This window comes from Carya illinoinensis, chromosome 15, assembly GCF_018687715.1.
Source record: "Carya illinoinensis cultivar Pawnee chromosome 15, C.illinoinensisPawnee_v1, whole genome shotgun sequence".
Classification (NCBI taxonomy): Eukaryota; Viridiplantae; Streptophyta; class Magnoliopsida; order Fagales; family Juglandaceae; genus Carya; species Carya illinoinensis.
Window position 1 is genome coordinate 42563572 of NC_056766.1, and position 17764 is coordinate 42581335.

The following is a 17764-nucleotide window of genomic DNA, read 5'->3' on the forward strand; positions in this document are numbered from 1 at the left end:
ATAATCGAATGAAATCAAGAGATGAAATCTCATAGGAAGGACGTGAGAAACAGAGAAAATCGCGAAAGAAAAGAAAGACTGGAAACACGAAAGGGAAAGTAAGGGTAATTGCGGAAAAAATTCTACTGATACCATATTAAACTCTCTTCTTTCCACTGAATGTCATCCATTGCATTAGAAAAATAATATCCGTCTCTGTACAAGACTCAAAGTCTCCTATTTATACATTTTATATTTCACTAAGGTACTGTATACAAAAGAATAAAATAAACATACACTACACGTGTAAAGAATGTAAATAAGTAATATTACAGTCTAATAGATTCACACCTCTGGTAGCACCAGGACGATCTTTCTGCTTCTCATCAACCACTCTGCCATGAGCCTTGGTTTGAGCTCTGTGACCACTTGGCGTATCCTTAATCGATGTCTCACAGCCTCTTGATCCTAAAATAGAATTCTCATCATGCTTCAGAGCCCTTAATCAGTTTCTCACAGCCTCTTGATCCCAAAATAGAATTCTCCGTGCTCAGCCCTATGACCAACTTGTAAAATTATTCTTATTATTTGTATATACTGCTTACCTTCTATATAATAATTGGAGTTTGATCTTCAACAAATAGTACAAACCTCAATTAACAAATATCTAAAAACTCATCTGAAAAATGTTTCTCATTCCTAAACTTTCACTAAAATCTTCTAACCAAATATTTATACTCATAAATATTAAGAGGATAATTTTGATCAACCAACTTGAATTTAAATTTTATATCCTTCAAAAGAGATTGCATTGCATTTGTTTTCATTTAGGACGTGTGAAAATCATCATAGAATACATATGTATGATCTTAAAGTCAGGAGAGAACAAGAAAAGGTAAAGAAGGGGGAGGGAAAGACAAAGAAGAAAAAGAGAGGAAAAATAGTACAAAAGTTGTGAGGGTGGAAGAGAGGAAGAAAACATAAAAGAGAAAGAAATGAGGGGAAGGGCCAGGAAGAAAGTAGGAAAAAGAAAATACAAAAGACGAAGGAGGGGGAAAGAGAGAGAAAGAGAAAAGAAAAGAGAAAGAAATTAGGAGGGGAGGGGGAAAGAGAAAAGAAAAAACAAAAAATAAAGGAGGGGGAGTGGGATTGGGAGTGGGAGAAAGGAGGAAAAATAGAAGAATAGAGAGAAATGAATGAGAGTAATGTGGAAAAAGAGGAGAAATGGAAGGGGGGGGGGGGGGGAAATAGAGGAAAGAAAAAGAAAAGAGTAGGAAGTAAGAATGAGAAAAATGAAAGATATGATTAAGTTAGAAAAAGGGGATGAGATCTATAGTAGTGAATGTGCATGTTCGTACATCCATAGTAGTGAATAAAAAATAGATACAAAAAATAAAGATAGAGATGTAGACATACAAATTTAAGTGGTTCAGCACAGAATCTACGTCCAAGATTCGTTTGAAAGACAAATCCACTATAACATGAGTATTTTACATCACGATTTCTCATTTCTCTTTGTATAATGGAAGTTGGAGATCTTTTTCTGGAGAAAAATAGCCTAGAGCTCTTATTCTCAAGTTGAAGATGACCTTTTTGTATTCTTATCCTCCCCCTTGGTCTTTTGGAAGTACCATTTTTATTAAGCCCCTATTAGTGGTTGGTGGGGAATTCATCTTTATGTCACTTTACATGCATCGTGTGTTTGACTCGCTTTCTCCACCTTATCTCTTCTTTATCTCTCATTCTATTTTCTTTTCCTAGCTTTCTCCCTTTTTCTCTTCTCCCCTTTAGCTTCCCGACAATGATTTGGGCTTAGTGAGTCTTTGGGATGGGCCTAGAATATTTGCCCCCAACATAAATAAAATCGTATAATAGTGTTTATATATAGACACACACACGTGTGTGTGTGTGTGTGTTTTTTTTTTTTATATCTAATTAAGCATTGAAAATAAATATAGCATATTATCTCTCTTCATCTAAATTTTGGGATTAGCTTAAAGTTTGGATGTGGTAATGCAAGGAGTTGTAATATTATTGGACTCTTGTAAAGTCAATTAATAGTACGAATTAGATATAAAAAGGAAATAATTAAATATCAAACTTTCAATTGGATTTTAACACAATACCTACTCATTTCAATTGCAGCATCAATCCACTCAGGCCCTATGCCAATAATATTGATGGATCGAGGATGGATTGGCTTAATTAATAAGAGAATATATATAGTAATTAAATAATAAAGTTGCATGGAATTAGTTTATTTCCCATCTACACGGTTTTGAACCTTAATTAATTTCCACCGATTAGGATTATTTTAATTAAATTCTAGTTTGAACTTAAAGACTTTTTGAGTTTTTCTGACGTGGGAGCATTGAAAATTCATTCCATTAACTACGCCTGCTCCAACATCTTTCATTCTCCTCACGGCAATAATGACGAATCGTGGATGGATTATTAGCTTAAGAAGCGAATATATATATATATAGTAATTAAATAAAAGTTGCATGGAATTAGTTGGTTCAGTAAGTCCTAACAGGCCGAGCAGAAACTCAAGGAGTTGATCCGCAGGAAGTTACCAAGAAGTTTCTCATGTCATCTTTCTTTGAATACTTCTTCTAATGCAAGCTAGCTGGGGCGGCCCATCTTTCTATCATTTTCCAAGGAATGTGATCAACCAAATCATATTCTTATCATACTTTTATATCACTATATAAGATGTAGTATATTTATCATCATTAAATGATAAATAATCATAAGATAAGAGATCATCTTAGAGTAATAAATTGATGCAGAACACAGCACCAGCCAACGTGGCAACCAAATGAAGCCTTTCTCTGGACGAGTTTGAAGAAGTAGATTTTCGAATAAACACTAATAAGGCAGCAGATTTTAGCAGATCTTTTTCCATTTATATGCTTACTTTTCTTTGCCAGCAAATTAGTAAATTCTTTCTTGTTTTTTTTTTTACTTTCCATTTGAGAAGTTATTTCCTTAGAAGACTAGAAGTCTCCAGCTTTATGATGAGACAAGCACTGTAATGGGAAATATGATATATTTGATAATTCTCTGTTTTGAAGTCAAAGATTCCTCTGTTTTTTTTTTTTTTGCTTCCGCTACATCATAAATGTTCCAAATTTTATATAGTACTAAGATGAAAATAAGATGATAATATCGTGCGTAGAATTTTCTCCATATACTCGAAGCTAAAGAAGTTTCTCATTTTATATTAATGCATGGGGCCGGACCCGTCTTTCTATCTTTTTCTAACGAAATGTGACCAACTTGTAGAAGTATTCTTATTATTTGTATATGCCACTCATGAGCAGCTTTTCATACTATGCACTTCTTCCATGGCCTTGCAATTAGGATCAGCCTCTAATTCCTCTCTCTCTTCCTCTTTTTCTTTCAACTCTCGATCAGCTTATGATGTGTTCTTGAGTTTTTGAGGCGAAGATGTTCGTCACAATTTTCTTTCTCATCTATATGATGCGTTATGTCAAAAGGGAATATATACCTATATCGACAACTATCTTGAAAGAGGAGAGCAGATTTCATTGGCACTCTTCAAAGCTATCGAGGCGTCAAGGATTTCAATCATCATTCTTTCTGAACACTATGCATCATCCACATGGTGTTTAAATGAGTTAATCAAGATTCTCAAGTGTAAGAAAACAAAACAGCAAATGGTTCTTCCAGTGTTTTACAAAGTGGATCCATCAATAGTAAGGAAACAAAAGGAGAGTTACGGAGAAGCATTGGCCAACTATGAACACAAGTTCAATGATGACATGAGGGTGGAGAGGTGGAAGGCAGCACTAAAAGAAGTGGCAAATTTGTCTGGGCTCCATTTAGGGAAGGATGGGTACGTACTATTTCTACCACTCTTCGGCCTTTCAATTAAGATTTTCTAACGATTAACTTACATCCTCAAACACCTAATTCATAGATGCATATGCGTATGCATATATTTAGAACCACTTAGAATTATTAATGGTTAAGAGTTTAAACGTTTTGGTTGGAGGGTGAATATTAAATCACGCTTGTATGTTTACTAATATAAGAAGTACTATAACTACCATTAATAATTCTTCTCTTTTGAATTGATAGGAATGAAGCTGAATTCATCAAGAAAATCATTCAATGGGTGGACTCAATAATAATAAATCGTACAACCTTAGAAGTTGCCAAATACCCAATTGGAATAGAGTCTCGTGTACAATATATATCTTCCCTTTTATGTATGGAAAAGAAAGATATTGTACATAAGGTAGGAATCTTCGGAGTTGGTGGTATTGGAAAGACAACAATTGCGAAAGTAGTTTATAACAAGATTTCTTCTAAATTTGAAGGCAGTTGTTTCTAAAAAAATATCAGAGAAACTTCACAAAGAGAGGATGGTTTGGTCCAACTGCAAAAGAAACTTCTTTCTGACATCTTTGGAGCATATATGGGTTGTAATATTGACTTTGTTGACAGAGGAACCAATGTGATAAAGGAGAGGCTTCGCTCTAAAAGGATTCTTCTAATTCTTGATGATGTGGACGAGTGGGAACAGTTAAAAGTTTTGGCAGGAGATTGTGATTGGTTTGGTTTAGGAAGTAGAATCGTCATAACAACACGAGATCAACATTTATTGACTAATCATGAAGTTGAAGCAAGATATGAGTTGGAGAGACTCAATCACAATGAAGCTTTTAAGCTCTTTAGTTTGTGTGCCTTCAAAAAAGAGGAACCACCTAAAAATTATGTGGAACTGACAAAACGTATAATAGGTTATGCGGGGGGCCTTCCACTAGCTTTGGAACTGCTCGGTTCGGATCTACAGGGTAGAAGTATACAAGAATGGGAAAGTGCTTTAGATGAATACAAAAGAAGTCCTCACAAAAAGATTCAAAAAATACTTAGAATCAGTTTTGATAGTTTGCGTGAAAGTGAGAAGAATATTTTTCTTGACATTGCATGTGTCTTTAAGGGATATCACAAAGATCGTGTAATTAAAATATTAGATAGTCGTGGCTTTTGTCCAAATATTGGTGTAAAAAAGCTCATGGATAAGTGTCTTATAACCATTGATTATTGTGCCTGTTTTGAGATGCATGACTTGCTCCAAGATATGGGTAGAGAAATTGTTCGAGAAGAATCACCAAGAGAGCCTGGCAAACGTAGCAGATTATATTCTCATGAAGATATTCGTCATGTACTTGAAGAAGATATGGTAAGAATTACTTTGAAAATTGATTTTAGTTTACATATGTTTCTTCTACAAGAAATTCTAATTACTGCATTTATTTTTATTCCTTTCTTCTTTACAATTGAAATATATTCTTATTCATAAAAGACTATTAATATAATTCTACCAATTACCGAACTATGGAGAACTTAAGGCTTGAATTTTGTTGGCACATGCATCATCATCTAAACAGGGAACGAACCGAATTGAAGGAATGCTGATAGATTTACCTAAAGAAGATCAGTTGATATGCTTGAGTTCTGAGGTATTCAGGAGGATGACAAATCTGAAATATTTCATAAATTGTAATGCACGCTTCTCTGGGGGTCCTAATTATCTTTCTAACGAGTTAAAAGTGCTTGATTGGATGGGATATCCTTCACAATCATTGCCTGAGAATTTTCATGGACATAAACTGGTTGATCTTAGAATAAGTAATAGCCTCGTCAAGGATTTGGCACTGCGATTGAAGGTACAACCACTATTATAAATATTTCTTTCTCCTTTTAATTATGTTGTAAACATATTTGAAGTTAACTTGATCTCCAATTTTGCTTTACAGAATTTCCATAACTTGACCAGAATGGACTTCTCTTTTTGTGAATATCTGACAAAAATCCCCGATGTTTCAAGGATTCCAAATTTGGAGTGGTTGGATGTTGCTGATTGTCACAATTTAGTTGAGGTGCATGCTTCTGTTGGATCCCTTAATAAGCTTGAGCATCTCTCATTTGTCTTTTGCACCAAGCTCACCAGTTTGCCAAGAAGCCTCAAGTTTAGATATCTAAAATGTCTTTCCGCTCGAGATTGCTCAAGACTTCAAAATTTCCCTGAAATCGAGTTTGAAAGGGAATGTTTAAGGAATCTTAATTTAGCACGCACCGATATAAAAGAATTGCCTTTATCCATTGGGAACCTCACTGGTCTTGAAGAATTAGATCTAAGTGGCTGCAAAAATCTTCATCTCCCGACTGGCATTCTACGATTTCGACATCTGAAGACTCTGTCTCACTGGTTGTTCAAAACTTGTTTTTATTCCAAATATCTTGAAGGATGATTGTTGCTCAATAGACCTTTCGGAGCTGGGATTTTTACATCTTGAAGAGTGTCACCTGCCAGACTCAGATATCCTGATGAGCCTCAATCGGTATTTTACTCTGCAGCATTTAAATCTATCAGGGAGTGATATTATTAGGCTTCCAGAAAGCATTACCAAGTTTGTTGACTTGAGGATCCTTGAGTTAATGGATTGCAAGAAACTTGAAGAAATTCCTGCACTGCCACATAAAATAGAAATTGTAGATGCAAAAGGATGCATATCACTGGAAAGATTTCCAGATGGATTGAAAATACCGCACTTCTTTAGAAGTCCACAAAAAGACCGACTATGGATTAACTTGTCCGGATGCCACAAAATTCCTACGAATATAGAGAGGTTTTGGGAAAATACCTTACGGAGTGAGGTATCTATCTTGATCATTCGTCTCTTTCACTAATATTGGTTTTTTCGTTGAAATTTACTGAATTATTTTCGTTTTACAGGATCTCAGAAACCTTTCAGGCAGCATTATATTTCAGGGGAATAGGATTCCAGACTGGTTTAGCCATACGAAGCAAAATTCCAAAAATTGGACCCCATACCCATTAAGCCATCTTGAGGCGTCTTCATCAGAAAAGAGGAGTCAAGATTGGTTCAACGGTTTTAAGTGGAGTGCACATTGTAGTTCCTGTCGAATAACAATAAATGGGCTGAGATTTTTGGAAAATATAAGAGGATTTGCTATATGTGTCGTTCTCGAAAATCCATTCTGGATATTTATCCCGAAGGTCCTAATATTTGTTTCAAGATCGAAAGTGATGGTGTACAAGAGGAAATTGCAGAGACACGTCATGTTAATTTCATGGGTTCAGGTGAATATGTATGGCTGCATTACGCCATTTCAGAGAAAGGGGGATGGATTGATGCAGCCACATATGCTCGTCTGAAACCATTAAATCTACAAGTTAAAGTTTCTAGCGTACCTAGATCATTGTTCATCAAAAGCTCCGGAGTCCATCTGATATTCAAGAATGAAAAGGAAGGAAAAGATCATTCAGGTTTTCTGCCATTAATGGATGGTATTGGAGTTTCGAAGAGCCGGCGTGTCTATGATGACCGCTACTTGGCATCCACTTCGTACCAACAACCGAACAGCGGTTCCTCAACCTTGGCCATCAATTTTGAATTTCAAGAACACACTAGCGAGTTTGGAAGTGCAACTTACGAAGAATTTGCATCATGTTTTCTAGTTTAGGAACTGATCATCGCAACTTGGTGTTTTTGGGCGAATGACAGACGACGTTCCATGTGCGAAGGCTCGAATCTACAGCGGCGCCTTGGCATTCCAACCCATTTTCCCGACAGTTTTGTGCAGGGCAAGACAACCACCTATTTTAGATATGATCATCAGGTCGAGTTATTTGAGGAGAGTGTCTCTCTCTCTCTCTCTCTCTCTCTCTCTCTCTCTCTCTCTCTCTCTCATTAGCACCTTTGGGCAGATAAGCTGAAGTACAGATTTATAGAGTCGTCTGAAACAGGTGAAGTGCAAAATGGGGAGAATTTACGGCCAGTTTCAGCTTGAACGTAATTCCAATTTCAGTGAACCGGACATCTAAACCAATCAAATCACTTCCATCACTAAAAACACACTGGCTTTCCTGCAGTAAAGTAGTGCCTTGCAATGTTTTTTTAAATTTCTTTTGGTTTGATTGTTTGCAGTATATGAATCTTATCACCTCATTCTGATGTTACTAATTTCTTGTATGTCTTCCTAGTTATGCAACCATGCACACAGAGCTTTTTCAGCATTTGGCTAATGAAGGAGGTTGTGTAGGGCCACCAAACTATCTGAGGCACGGTCCCTAGCATGAGTTATCCCAAGTGCAAGTTTTTGAGAAGTTGCTTTTGTCTTTAGGGTCTTTTCGTATAGATTTTGTAAAGGCAAAAATTGGCTAGGATTAGATGACTAAATGATAAAGTTTATCTTATCATTATTTGATTAAATTTAGATGAATGATAAGGTTCATCTTATCATTATTTGATTAAATTTGGATGAATGTAAAATAAGTATTGATTTGTATCTAAACAATATTGAGTCTATCTAGAAGTCTTAGGTGTTGTTTAGATAAGTCTTTGAGGTTAAAATCGAGTTCTGGAAGATTGGTTTTTATCAAGAAGAAAGCTGAACAGAGTTTAAGTCAAAACAGAAGATATTATCGCGAAATGTTAGCAGTCCGTCGGGAACACGTCTTCGTGTCTGTTGCTAACCGTCAGCAGAGTCCTACTACGACTAGAACTCTTTTGAACAGAGTTTAGTCAATAACAGAAGATATTATCGCGAAATGTTAGCAGTCCGTCGGAACACGTTTTCGCGTCTGTTGCTAACCGTCAGCAGAGTCCTACTGCGACTAGAACTCTTTCCAGACTTTCTATTTAAAGGGATTCAGTTTTGTATCTTTTCAAGGACTTCAAGCCACGAATTCTACAGAGGATATTCTGTGTGTTTATGAGAGAAAATTCACTTGAGAATTTTCATGGGATTTTTCATATCTTCTTGAGTGTGATCATGCTTTGAGTGCGAAGCAACATCGATTGGATTTCAGCCTCTGGAGTTCCAGAAGGGAGGTCAACATTTGAAGATCGCCAGATGTTCTGGCTGCTACTGCGGTAGAAGACAAACGGGTCGTTTGTCTAGGCAAGTAAGAGAGTCGAATTGCAAAGGTTTTGTAATTGATTATTGCTTGTAATTGTTCTTCAAATAATAAGATTGACTTTCCTGGGTTTGGCTGCCCCGTAGGGTTTTACCTTTAAAGAGTTCTTTAAAGGGTTTCCCTTCGTAACCAATCGTTGTGTTTTGCAAGTTTGATTATTTATTTTAAAGTATTTAATTCGTTTCATAATCTTGACAATTGAGATCTAACCTATTTGTTCAAGAAAATTGGTAGACAATTTTGTGGTTTTACAGGGGTACGTTGGGAATTTCAATTGGCATCAGAGCGTGGTTCACTCATTCGAGTGTGATCCGTGCCCTTGTAGGTCATGTCGACGTCATTACACGTTCCACCATACTTCGATGGGGAAAACTATGCTTATTGGAAAGTTCGTATGAGGGCTTTTCTCAAGTCTTTAGATGAACGTGTATGGCATTTGGTTGAACGAGGATGGACTAAACCCGAGACATCTATAGATGCTTGGACAAAAGATGAAATTAGCAATTGCAATTTGAATAGCAAAGGACTTAACGCTATTTTCATGGCGGTATCCTCCGAAGAATTTTAAAGAATCTCCATGTGTGAGATTGCTAAAGAAGATTGGGATATTTTGGAGGTTACACATGAAGGCACAAGAATAGTAAAAAATTCGAAATTGCAAATGCTAACCTCAAAATTTGAAGAGATTAAAATGTTGGAAGACGAAAATTTTAATGATTTTTATGCTAAACTGAATGATATTGTGAATTCCAGGTTTAATCTCGGCGAGAAGGTGGAGGATTCAAGGATCGTGAGGAAGATTCTAAGATCTTTACCTGAAAGATTTCGACCCAAAGTTACCGCTATTGAAGAAAGTAAAGATCTTGATGCAATAAAGGTAGAAGAATTGGTGGGTTCTTTACAAACGTATGAATCTTCGCTTCCTCAAGCAAGAAAAGGTAAGTCTATTGCCTTAAAAACTATAGAAGAAAATCAAGATGATTTTTCTGATGAAGAAAATCTTAACAATAAGGATATAGATCTCATAGTAAGAAAGTTCAGAAAATTCATGTTTAATAAAAAGTATAGTGGAAAGGAAAAAAGAGGTAGAGAATTTTCTGCAAAGAAAAATTATTTTGAAAAATGGAATAAAGAAAAATCTGATAAAATAAAGTGTCATGAATGTTCTGGTTATGGTCATATAAGAATTGAATGTCCAAATTTCAAGAAAAGTAAAGGAAAAGCATTGAATGTCACACTTAGTGATAGTCCAGAATCTGAAACTTCAAGTTCATCATCTGATTATGACAATACTTTTGTGGCTTTTTCTACTGTTGTTAATGATTTTTCTGATATTGAGCTAACAAAATCTGAAAGTGATGATGGCAATAGTGATTCGGAGGTTGCTCTAGTTGTGGATGATCATGAGTTGAGTTTACAAGAAGCTTACAATGATGTGTGTGAAGAAGTGATCAAATTAAAGAAACTCAACAAGAAGCTGTACAAGAAATTCACTAATATGGAGAGTGAGAAAAATAACTTGTTTGAGGCATTCAAAATTTCTGATATTGAAATAGCAAGATTAAGGGATCAAAAAATTGCATTAGAAAAAGAGTTGGAAAAGGTTCAAGAAAAAACAGCAACACAAAAATTAGAAGAGATGTTGAGTATTCAAAAATCTAGTTGTGATCGCACGGGTTTGGGGTATATGACTTCTCAAGGTATGGAACTTAAAGACTCATCATCCGCTGCCACCTCATCAAAAGATATCATTTTTGTTAAAGGAAGTCAAGATGAGGAAACTCCAAAGAAGGCCGTGTCTACAACTCATGTTCCAAGAGCCTCACATGATAGATCAATGACAAAGAAGCCCAAACAAGGTAAGTCCAAAGGTAAGTTTATTCCTATTTGTCATTATTGTGGTGTTGTTGGTCATATAAGACCAAATTGCTTTAACTTGAATAAAGTGAAGAAAAATGGATGTGAAAGAAATCCAAAAAGGAAAGGAAATAGTTTAGAGAATCAAGTTTGTGATATGAGTCAACAAATCAATTTTCTAAATCTCAAAATTGGTGAAATAGCAGATTTTTGCTTTCAAAATAAAGAAAAGATCATACAAAGTGATGTTGATAAAAAGAATAGGCCAAAATTTAAAGCAAAATGGGTGGTCAAAGAGGATGCCATGTCTCGTTAATGGATAGGATTACTTGCATGTTCTTGCATCCGTTATATTATTGCATTAGCCTAGGACATGCATTTTATTTTTCTGTTTTGTTTTATATTTCTATTTTTCAGTTTTAAATAAGAAAAATATAATATAAAAAAAAAATTCTGGTTTGGTTCAAAACTTTTCCTTAAGGAAAGTGCATGCTTGATATGTCAAAGTTTGAGCATTTGTGTTCTCACTTAATAAATTCCTGAACCTATGCATCTCTCTACTTTGTGCAATTCACTTTGTGCATACTAACCCTATGGATTATCTTGGCAAAGTTCATTTTCAATGCACAGTGAGAAACTTATATGTATGTTTTTTTATAATTAAAGTTCACATCATTTAATGAGATGCTCATCAAAGAGAGAGTTCATACCTTGAATTGACTAATACTAGTTGAACCTAGTACATCAATAAAGAGCTCTCTTCTTGCCAAACACAAAGAGTGATCCATATAGAAAAAGTCGGTGTTAATTCATTGTGGAAAAAGACAAACACCCTACACGGATCTATCTCCTTAAGTCCTTATAGAAAGAATCGTTGCTCTAATCATTGTGGAAAAAGATGAGCAACAAAAATGGACTTAAAAAAGGGGATTGTGCAAACTAGTGTTTGGAGGAGATGCTCATGTATCTAGGCCCTAGCATAAAGTTTGACTTTTAAGGTGAAGCAACAAACTCTTGTGAGCATCTATAAGAAGCAATCTTTCATGAATAAAGGTATTCAAAATATATATATATACATTGAAGAAAGGAGTTCATAAAAATGCTATGTTATAAGTATACTCACTCACACACTCACATGAACTTTGACATTGATGATCTTATGAGGAGTGAATATCCATAGTGATTGTTGCAAATAAAAGGGTGTACTTTATTGAATTTGTTTTGTGAGTTACACTATGTTTGAACTAAGATGCATTTAGGCATGTTACTTGCCCTATTGCTTTTTATAAAATAAAAAATTAAAAATAAAATTTTTTTTGTTGTTTTCATTTTTACTAATCTCTATTTATTCTGGTTTCTATAAAATAAATACAGAAATAAAAATATGAAGTTTTTTTTTTTTGGTTTGTTTGAGATATGAGCCTAAATCTGTGTTTTTTGGTCACTTATGCTAGTGTTGCAATAGTCCCAGTGGGACTCTTTTTCCTCGGGCACGTGCCTAGGCACACGGCACTTATGTGCCTTATGTTTTTCCTCCTTGTGTCTCATACATGCGCCGATCTCCCACCCCCTTTCTCTCTTATTTTGCACGGCGCCCAGCTCTCTCACACATTTCTTCCTCTTTTGAGACCCAACCGAATCCTTCATTCACTCATATCACTAGTTAGACTTTTGAAATCCTGAAGATCATCCAGTTCTACTCATCTTTGCATCCTAATCAAGGTAAGGCTTATGTGTTTTTCGGTCTTCTGAAATTTCTAGGGTTGATATGTTTTTCAGCCGATTTATGAGGGGCTTTTCATTATATGTGATTGGGTTGCGTTGAAATCACTATGGTTGCTCAGTTGAGCATTTTGTTTGCATGTATTGAGGACGGTTTTTGAGTGGGTCCTTAGCCTTTGTCATTCGGTTTTCATGGAATGCCCACCAAGTGTTTGTTTTTTTGTCTCAACCAAGTTGTCTCAATCATTTGCTCATTGTTTAAACATGCATTCATGCTCACACATCATGTGCATTTAATCCATGAAAAATTGAGACACATGTGAGTTATTCATCATGTCTTTCTTAGTATCTTCATATTGACTCACATAAGATATTTATTCTATTTTGTGTCTTGTCAGATTAGTGACAAAAAGGGGGAGATAAACAAATTGGAATATCTTGATATTGTGAAATTTAGGGGGAGTTTGAGTAAGTGGGAGTTTAATGAATTTGCTGAAAATAAAAAGGGGAGCAGCAGAATATTGAGGGGGAGAACTAAGTATTGAACATGGTTATTGATGATGACTTTGCTGAAAATAAAAATGGGGAGCAGCAGAATATTGAGGGGGAGAACTAAGTATTGAACATGGTTATTGATGATGACTAGAACACTTTCTTTTTGTCGGTTTACATTACATCTAACCTTTGATTATTCTTGGGACTAGTTTCAAGGAATGTTCTATGTCATTTCTTATCATAACTGTATTAAGATATTTTTCACGAGATCTTGGTCTGCTGGTTGTGTTTGTCTTAGGTACACACTACATTCATCAAGTTGGTTTTGTGACCGATCCACCAAAGGGAAGATTGTATATGCAAGACATTCATCAAGTTGGTTTTGTCACCAATCCGCCAAAGGGGGAGATTGTAAAGGCAAAAATTGGCTAGGATTAGATGACTAAATGATAAAGTTTATCTTATCATTATTTGATTAAATTTAGATGAATGATAAGGTTCATCTTATCATTATTTGATTAAATTTGGATGAATGTAAAATAAGTATTGATTTGTATCTAAACAATATTGAGTCTATCTAGAAGTCTTAGGTGTTGTTTAGATAAGTCTTTGAGGTTAAAATCGAGTTCTGGAAGATTGGTTTTTATCAAGAAGAAAGCTGAACAGAGTTTAAGTCAAAACAGAAGATATTATCGCGAAATGTTAGCAGTCCGTCGGGAACACGTCTTCGTGTCTGTTGCTAACCGTCAGCAGAGTCCTACTACGACTAGAACTCTTTTGAATAGAGTTTAGTCAATAACAGAAGATATTATCGCGAAATGTTAGCAGTCCGTCGGAACACGTTTTCGCGTCTGTTGCTAACCGTCAGCAGAGTCCTACTGCGACTAGAACTCTTTCCAGACTTTCTATTTAAAGGGATTCAGTTTTGTATCTTTTCAAGGACTTCAAGCCACGAATTTTACAGAGGATATTCTGTGTGTTTATGAGAGAAAATTCACTTGAGAATTTTCATGGGATTTTTCATATCTTCTTGAGTGTGATCATGCTTTGAGTGCGAAGCAACATCGATTGGATTTCAGCCTCTGGAGTTCCAGAAGGGAGGTCAACATTTGAAGATCGCCAGATGTTCTGGCTGCTACTGCGGTAGAAGACAAACGAGTCGTTTGTCTAGGCAAGTAAGAGAGTCGAATTGCAAAGGTTTTGTAATTGATTATTGCTTGTAATTGTTCTTCAAATAATAAGATTGACTTTCCTGGGTTTGGCTGCCCCGTAGGGTTTTACCTTTAAAGAGTTCTTTAAAGGGTTTCCCTTCGTAACCAATCGTTGTGTTTTGCAAGTTTGATTATTTATTTTAAAGTATTTAATTCGTTTCATAATCTTGACAATTGAGATCTAACCTATTTGTTCAAGAAAATTGGTAGACAATTTTGTGGTTTTACAGGGGTACGTTGGGAATTTCAGATTTATTGCAGCCTTTTGCAGTAGTTTTGTAATCTGGAAAATCAACCTGTTACAACTTCCAATTTCATTTCTATCCAAAGATTTAGCGATTTGCTACTTTTTCCACTCTCAGTTGCACAAGGCTTGTTATGATCGTGGCCATTCCGCCTCAGTAGTACTCTGTTTTAAACTAAAATAATAATAATAATAAAAACTAAAGTACCACTGCTTTATTTTGGGTGGTTGTGTCACTTGCAATAAAGAAATTGACATGCTGTTGCTGGAAGATATTGACTTCAACATTCAACTCTCGTTTCCCCGTAGAAGTTGTTGGGAACCACGTCCTCAAGAATATGCCCACCACTTTTCTAGCTCAGCTAATTATTTGTATTTTTTTGTGATTAAGTTCTATCGGCATCCACCTCCCTACTTGATATAGACGTTGTTCTCCAATTTTTTCCCATAGATGGTAATCAGAACTTCTTCCATTGGCCTTCCAAGGAGCCTCTTCCTCTTCTTTCTCAGCCCCACCATGGGCGTACCATGTATTCTTAAGCTTTAGAGGCTGTGAAGATATTCAAAATGGTTTTACTGCTAATCTATATGGCGCTTTGAATTGAAAGGAAATAACTTACATAGACAACAAGCTTAGAAGGGGAGATGAGATTTCACCTGAACCTCTTGAAGTCATTGAAAATTCAAGGACTTCAATCATTGTATTGTCCAAAAACTATGCAACATTCACCTTGTTTAGTATAACTGATATGGAGTTTAAGATGTTTCTCATTGAGTAAGTGATAAAACTTGGAATGTCTCTGTTGAAGAATAATCCTATATTGCCTGTAGACAAAGTTTTGGGTATATTTATAAGGAATGAGCTATCTCTCGTGTAGAACCGGTTTAATGAGATGAGTTAGGCCCATGAATTTCTACATAGTATTAGAGCCTGCCATAGAATGAATAGGAGCCCACACTACTTACCTCGTGACAAGGACCAGGAAAAATACTAACCTGCACATGAGGAATGGTGCTGAAGAATAATCCTACATTGCCTGTGGAAAAGATCTTAGACTTGTTTATAAGGAATGAACAATCATCTCCTGTAGAATAGGTTTAATGAGATGAATTGGGCCCATAAATTTCTTCAGTCTCAACATAAAAAACAAAATTGAAGGTATATTGGGCTTGAACAAGACTTGATACATATATAAATGGGTTTATTTTCTCTTTTCCCTCTCTTTTTCCCGCCCTCCCCAACGGTTTCCTCTCCCTCTTCTTTTCCCCCAACGTTTTCTCCCATTCTCACACCATCTCAAATCTATACCCCAAAGATTTCCTCAACAATTTTCTTATTCTGTTACCCACGTTCTTATTTTTTGAGAGAAATGATATTTGCAGCCATAAAGTGCGCAAGCATAGTACAATCTCTTTGAAAAAAATGAGTAAATATGAGACTATTGAAGATGTGTCAAGTTTTTTTTTTTCTAAAGAGTGAATGGGTGTATATGAAGATGCCATTTATGGAGCCCAACATTGTCGTTTTCATTATATTTGTATTTCAGCAATGGCACTTTTGTAAATATTTGATTAATGACAAACTTCTAAATATGTATTTGTATGTAAGGCAAGTGTGCCTTTGTGAATCAATGAGTACAAGTCACTTTACCAAATTGAAGCCGCGATCTTGGAAAGAAACGGAAGGGGTTTTCAAACCCTAGTCTTACCAAGATCAAATTGGAGCTTGAGGAGATGATCAAATGTGTTTTATGGTGTGGTTTCGTTAGAGGATAATACGAGGAAGCCAATCCATATTTTGTGCAGTGATCAACAGTTGTAAGTGATTGTAAACTCAATTTTTGATGCATTCTTCAATAATAAAGACTTCTAGACTGTTCCTACCGTGGATGTAGACCATTAGAGTCGAACCACGTAATTTATTGTGCTGATTTCGCATTTCTTTTATTATTCTTGCTTTTATTTTGATCTTGCATGAGTATATACTATGATTTCGGGTTTCTTACTTGTTTAAAATAGAAAACTAAACCGATCATATTAATCATATATTTTCTTAGTGTTTTGGTTGTCTATTGTTCAATATTAATTGCATATTACAACCAGTTACGTTAATTTGGTTTTTTCAGTATTTGTCTGTGAGAGGTCTGAAATTATAATAAGTGGTATTAGAGCCAAGTTCGATGGGGACTACGAGGTTCGACATCGAAAATTTTGATGGAAAAAATGACTTTGGGCTATGGAGGATCAAGATGAAAGCCCTCATCACTCAACAGGGTCTCCAATAAGCTCTACTTGGAGAAAAGAAAACGGAATCTGTTGAAGAGAATGATAAGAAAGCAATCTTGAGGACGGCTCACAGCGCACTCATTCTTTCTCTTGGAGACAAATTTCTGAGGGAGGTATCCAACAAAGACTCCGCTGCTAGAATCTGGCTGAAATTAAAAAGCGTCTACATGACAAAATCTCTGGCCAACCGACTACACAAGAAAACAAAGCTCTACACATTCAAGATGTTCGCAGGTATATCGATTTCTGACCATCTCAATGTTTTTAATAAAATTATTTTAGATTTGGCTAATATTGATATTAAAATTGATGATGAAGATTAAGCAATTTTATTGTTGAGTTCTCTGGATAATTCTTATGCTAGTTTGAAAGAGTCCATAATGTATGGGAGGGAAACACTGACCTTAGATGAGGTTCAGGCCGTATTACACTCCAGAGAATTACAAGCCATGTCTGAAATAAAATCTGAAGCTTGGGAGGGCTTGACTATGAGGGGGAGAGTTGAAAAAAAAAAGGTCAAAAGGGAAAGAACTTTTAAGAGGGGTAGGTCTAAGTCTGAAGGGAAGCAATTAAAATGCTTCCTTTGTCTCAAAAGGGGCATTTCAAAAGAGATTTCCCTAATAAGAGATCTAACACAGGAAATGGGTCTAAGGAGGAGGGGGATGCCTCGATTGTGAGTGATTGTATGAGAGTGCTGAGGTTCTAAATATGTCCGAGGATGATTCAAGAAAAGAATGGATCCTTTATTCAGGATGTTCTTTTCACATGTGTCCTAATAAAACATGATTTGAAACTTTCACCAGTTTAGATGGGGGTTTGTGATCCTTGGCAACAATAAGTCTTGTAAAATCCAAGGAATAGGGTTGGTGAGACTAAGGTTGCATCATGGTATTGAAAGACTCTTAACTGAGGTTAGATATATACCTGAATTAAAAAGGAACCTAATCTCACTAGGTGTGTTAGACTAATCTGGGTACACTTTTAAATCTG

At 35.7% G+C, this 17764-nt stretch overlaps 2 protein-coding genes across 4 annotated transcripts in view; both read left to right on the forward strand.

Annotated features, from left to right (window-relative positions):
- The window catches only part of LOC122296279 (disease resistance protein RUN1-like), a 101390-nt gene that overhangs the window by 23369 nt on the left and 60257 nt on the right, over window positions 1-17764 (forward strand). The window lies entirely within an intron of this gene.
- Window positions 3151-6889, forward strand: LOC122296283 (disease resistance protein RUN1-like). Of its 2 annotated transcripts, XM_043105855.1 has the most exons (5): window positions 3151-3841; window positions 4087-5194; window positions 5403-5681; window positions 5772-6672; window positions 6752-6889. In XM_043105855.1, exons 2-4 carry the CDS (start codon window positions 4427-4429, stop codon window positions 6264-6266), a joined length of 1542 nt encoding a protein of 513 aa, XP_042961789.1. In that variant the 5' UTR covers window positions 3151-3841; window positions 4087-4426; the 3' UTR covers window positions 6267-6672; window positions 6752-6889. The 2 variants fall into 2 exon arrangements, with proteins under 2 accessions (XP_042961789.1, XP_042961790.1); XM_043105856.1 differs by lacking the exon at window positions 3151-3841 and having other exon boundaries at window positions 3848-5194.

Coding starts and splice junctions, on each gene's coding strand:
- LOC122296283 (XM_043105855.1), top strand. CDS start 4,427: ATGGGTTGTAATATTGACTTTGTTGACAGAGGAACCAATGTGATAAAG. Junction 5,195..5,402: donor ATGTACTTGAAGAAGATATG/GTAAGAATTACT, acceptor TCATCTAAACAG/GGAACGAACCGAATTGAAGG. Junction 5,682..5,771: donor ATTTGGCACTGCGATTGAAG/GTACAACCACTA, acceptor TTTGCTTTACAG/AATTTCCATAACTTGACCAG.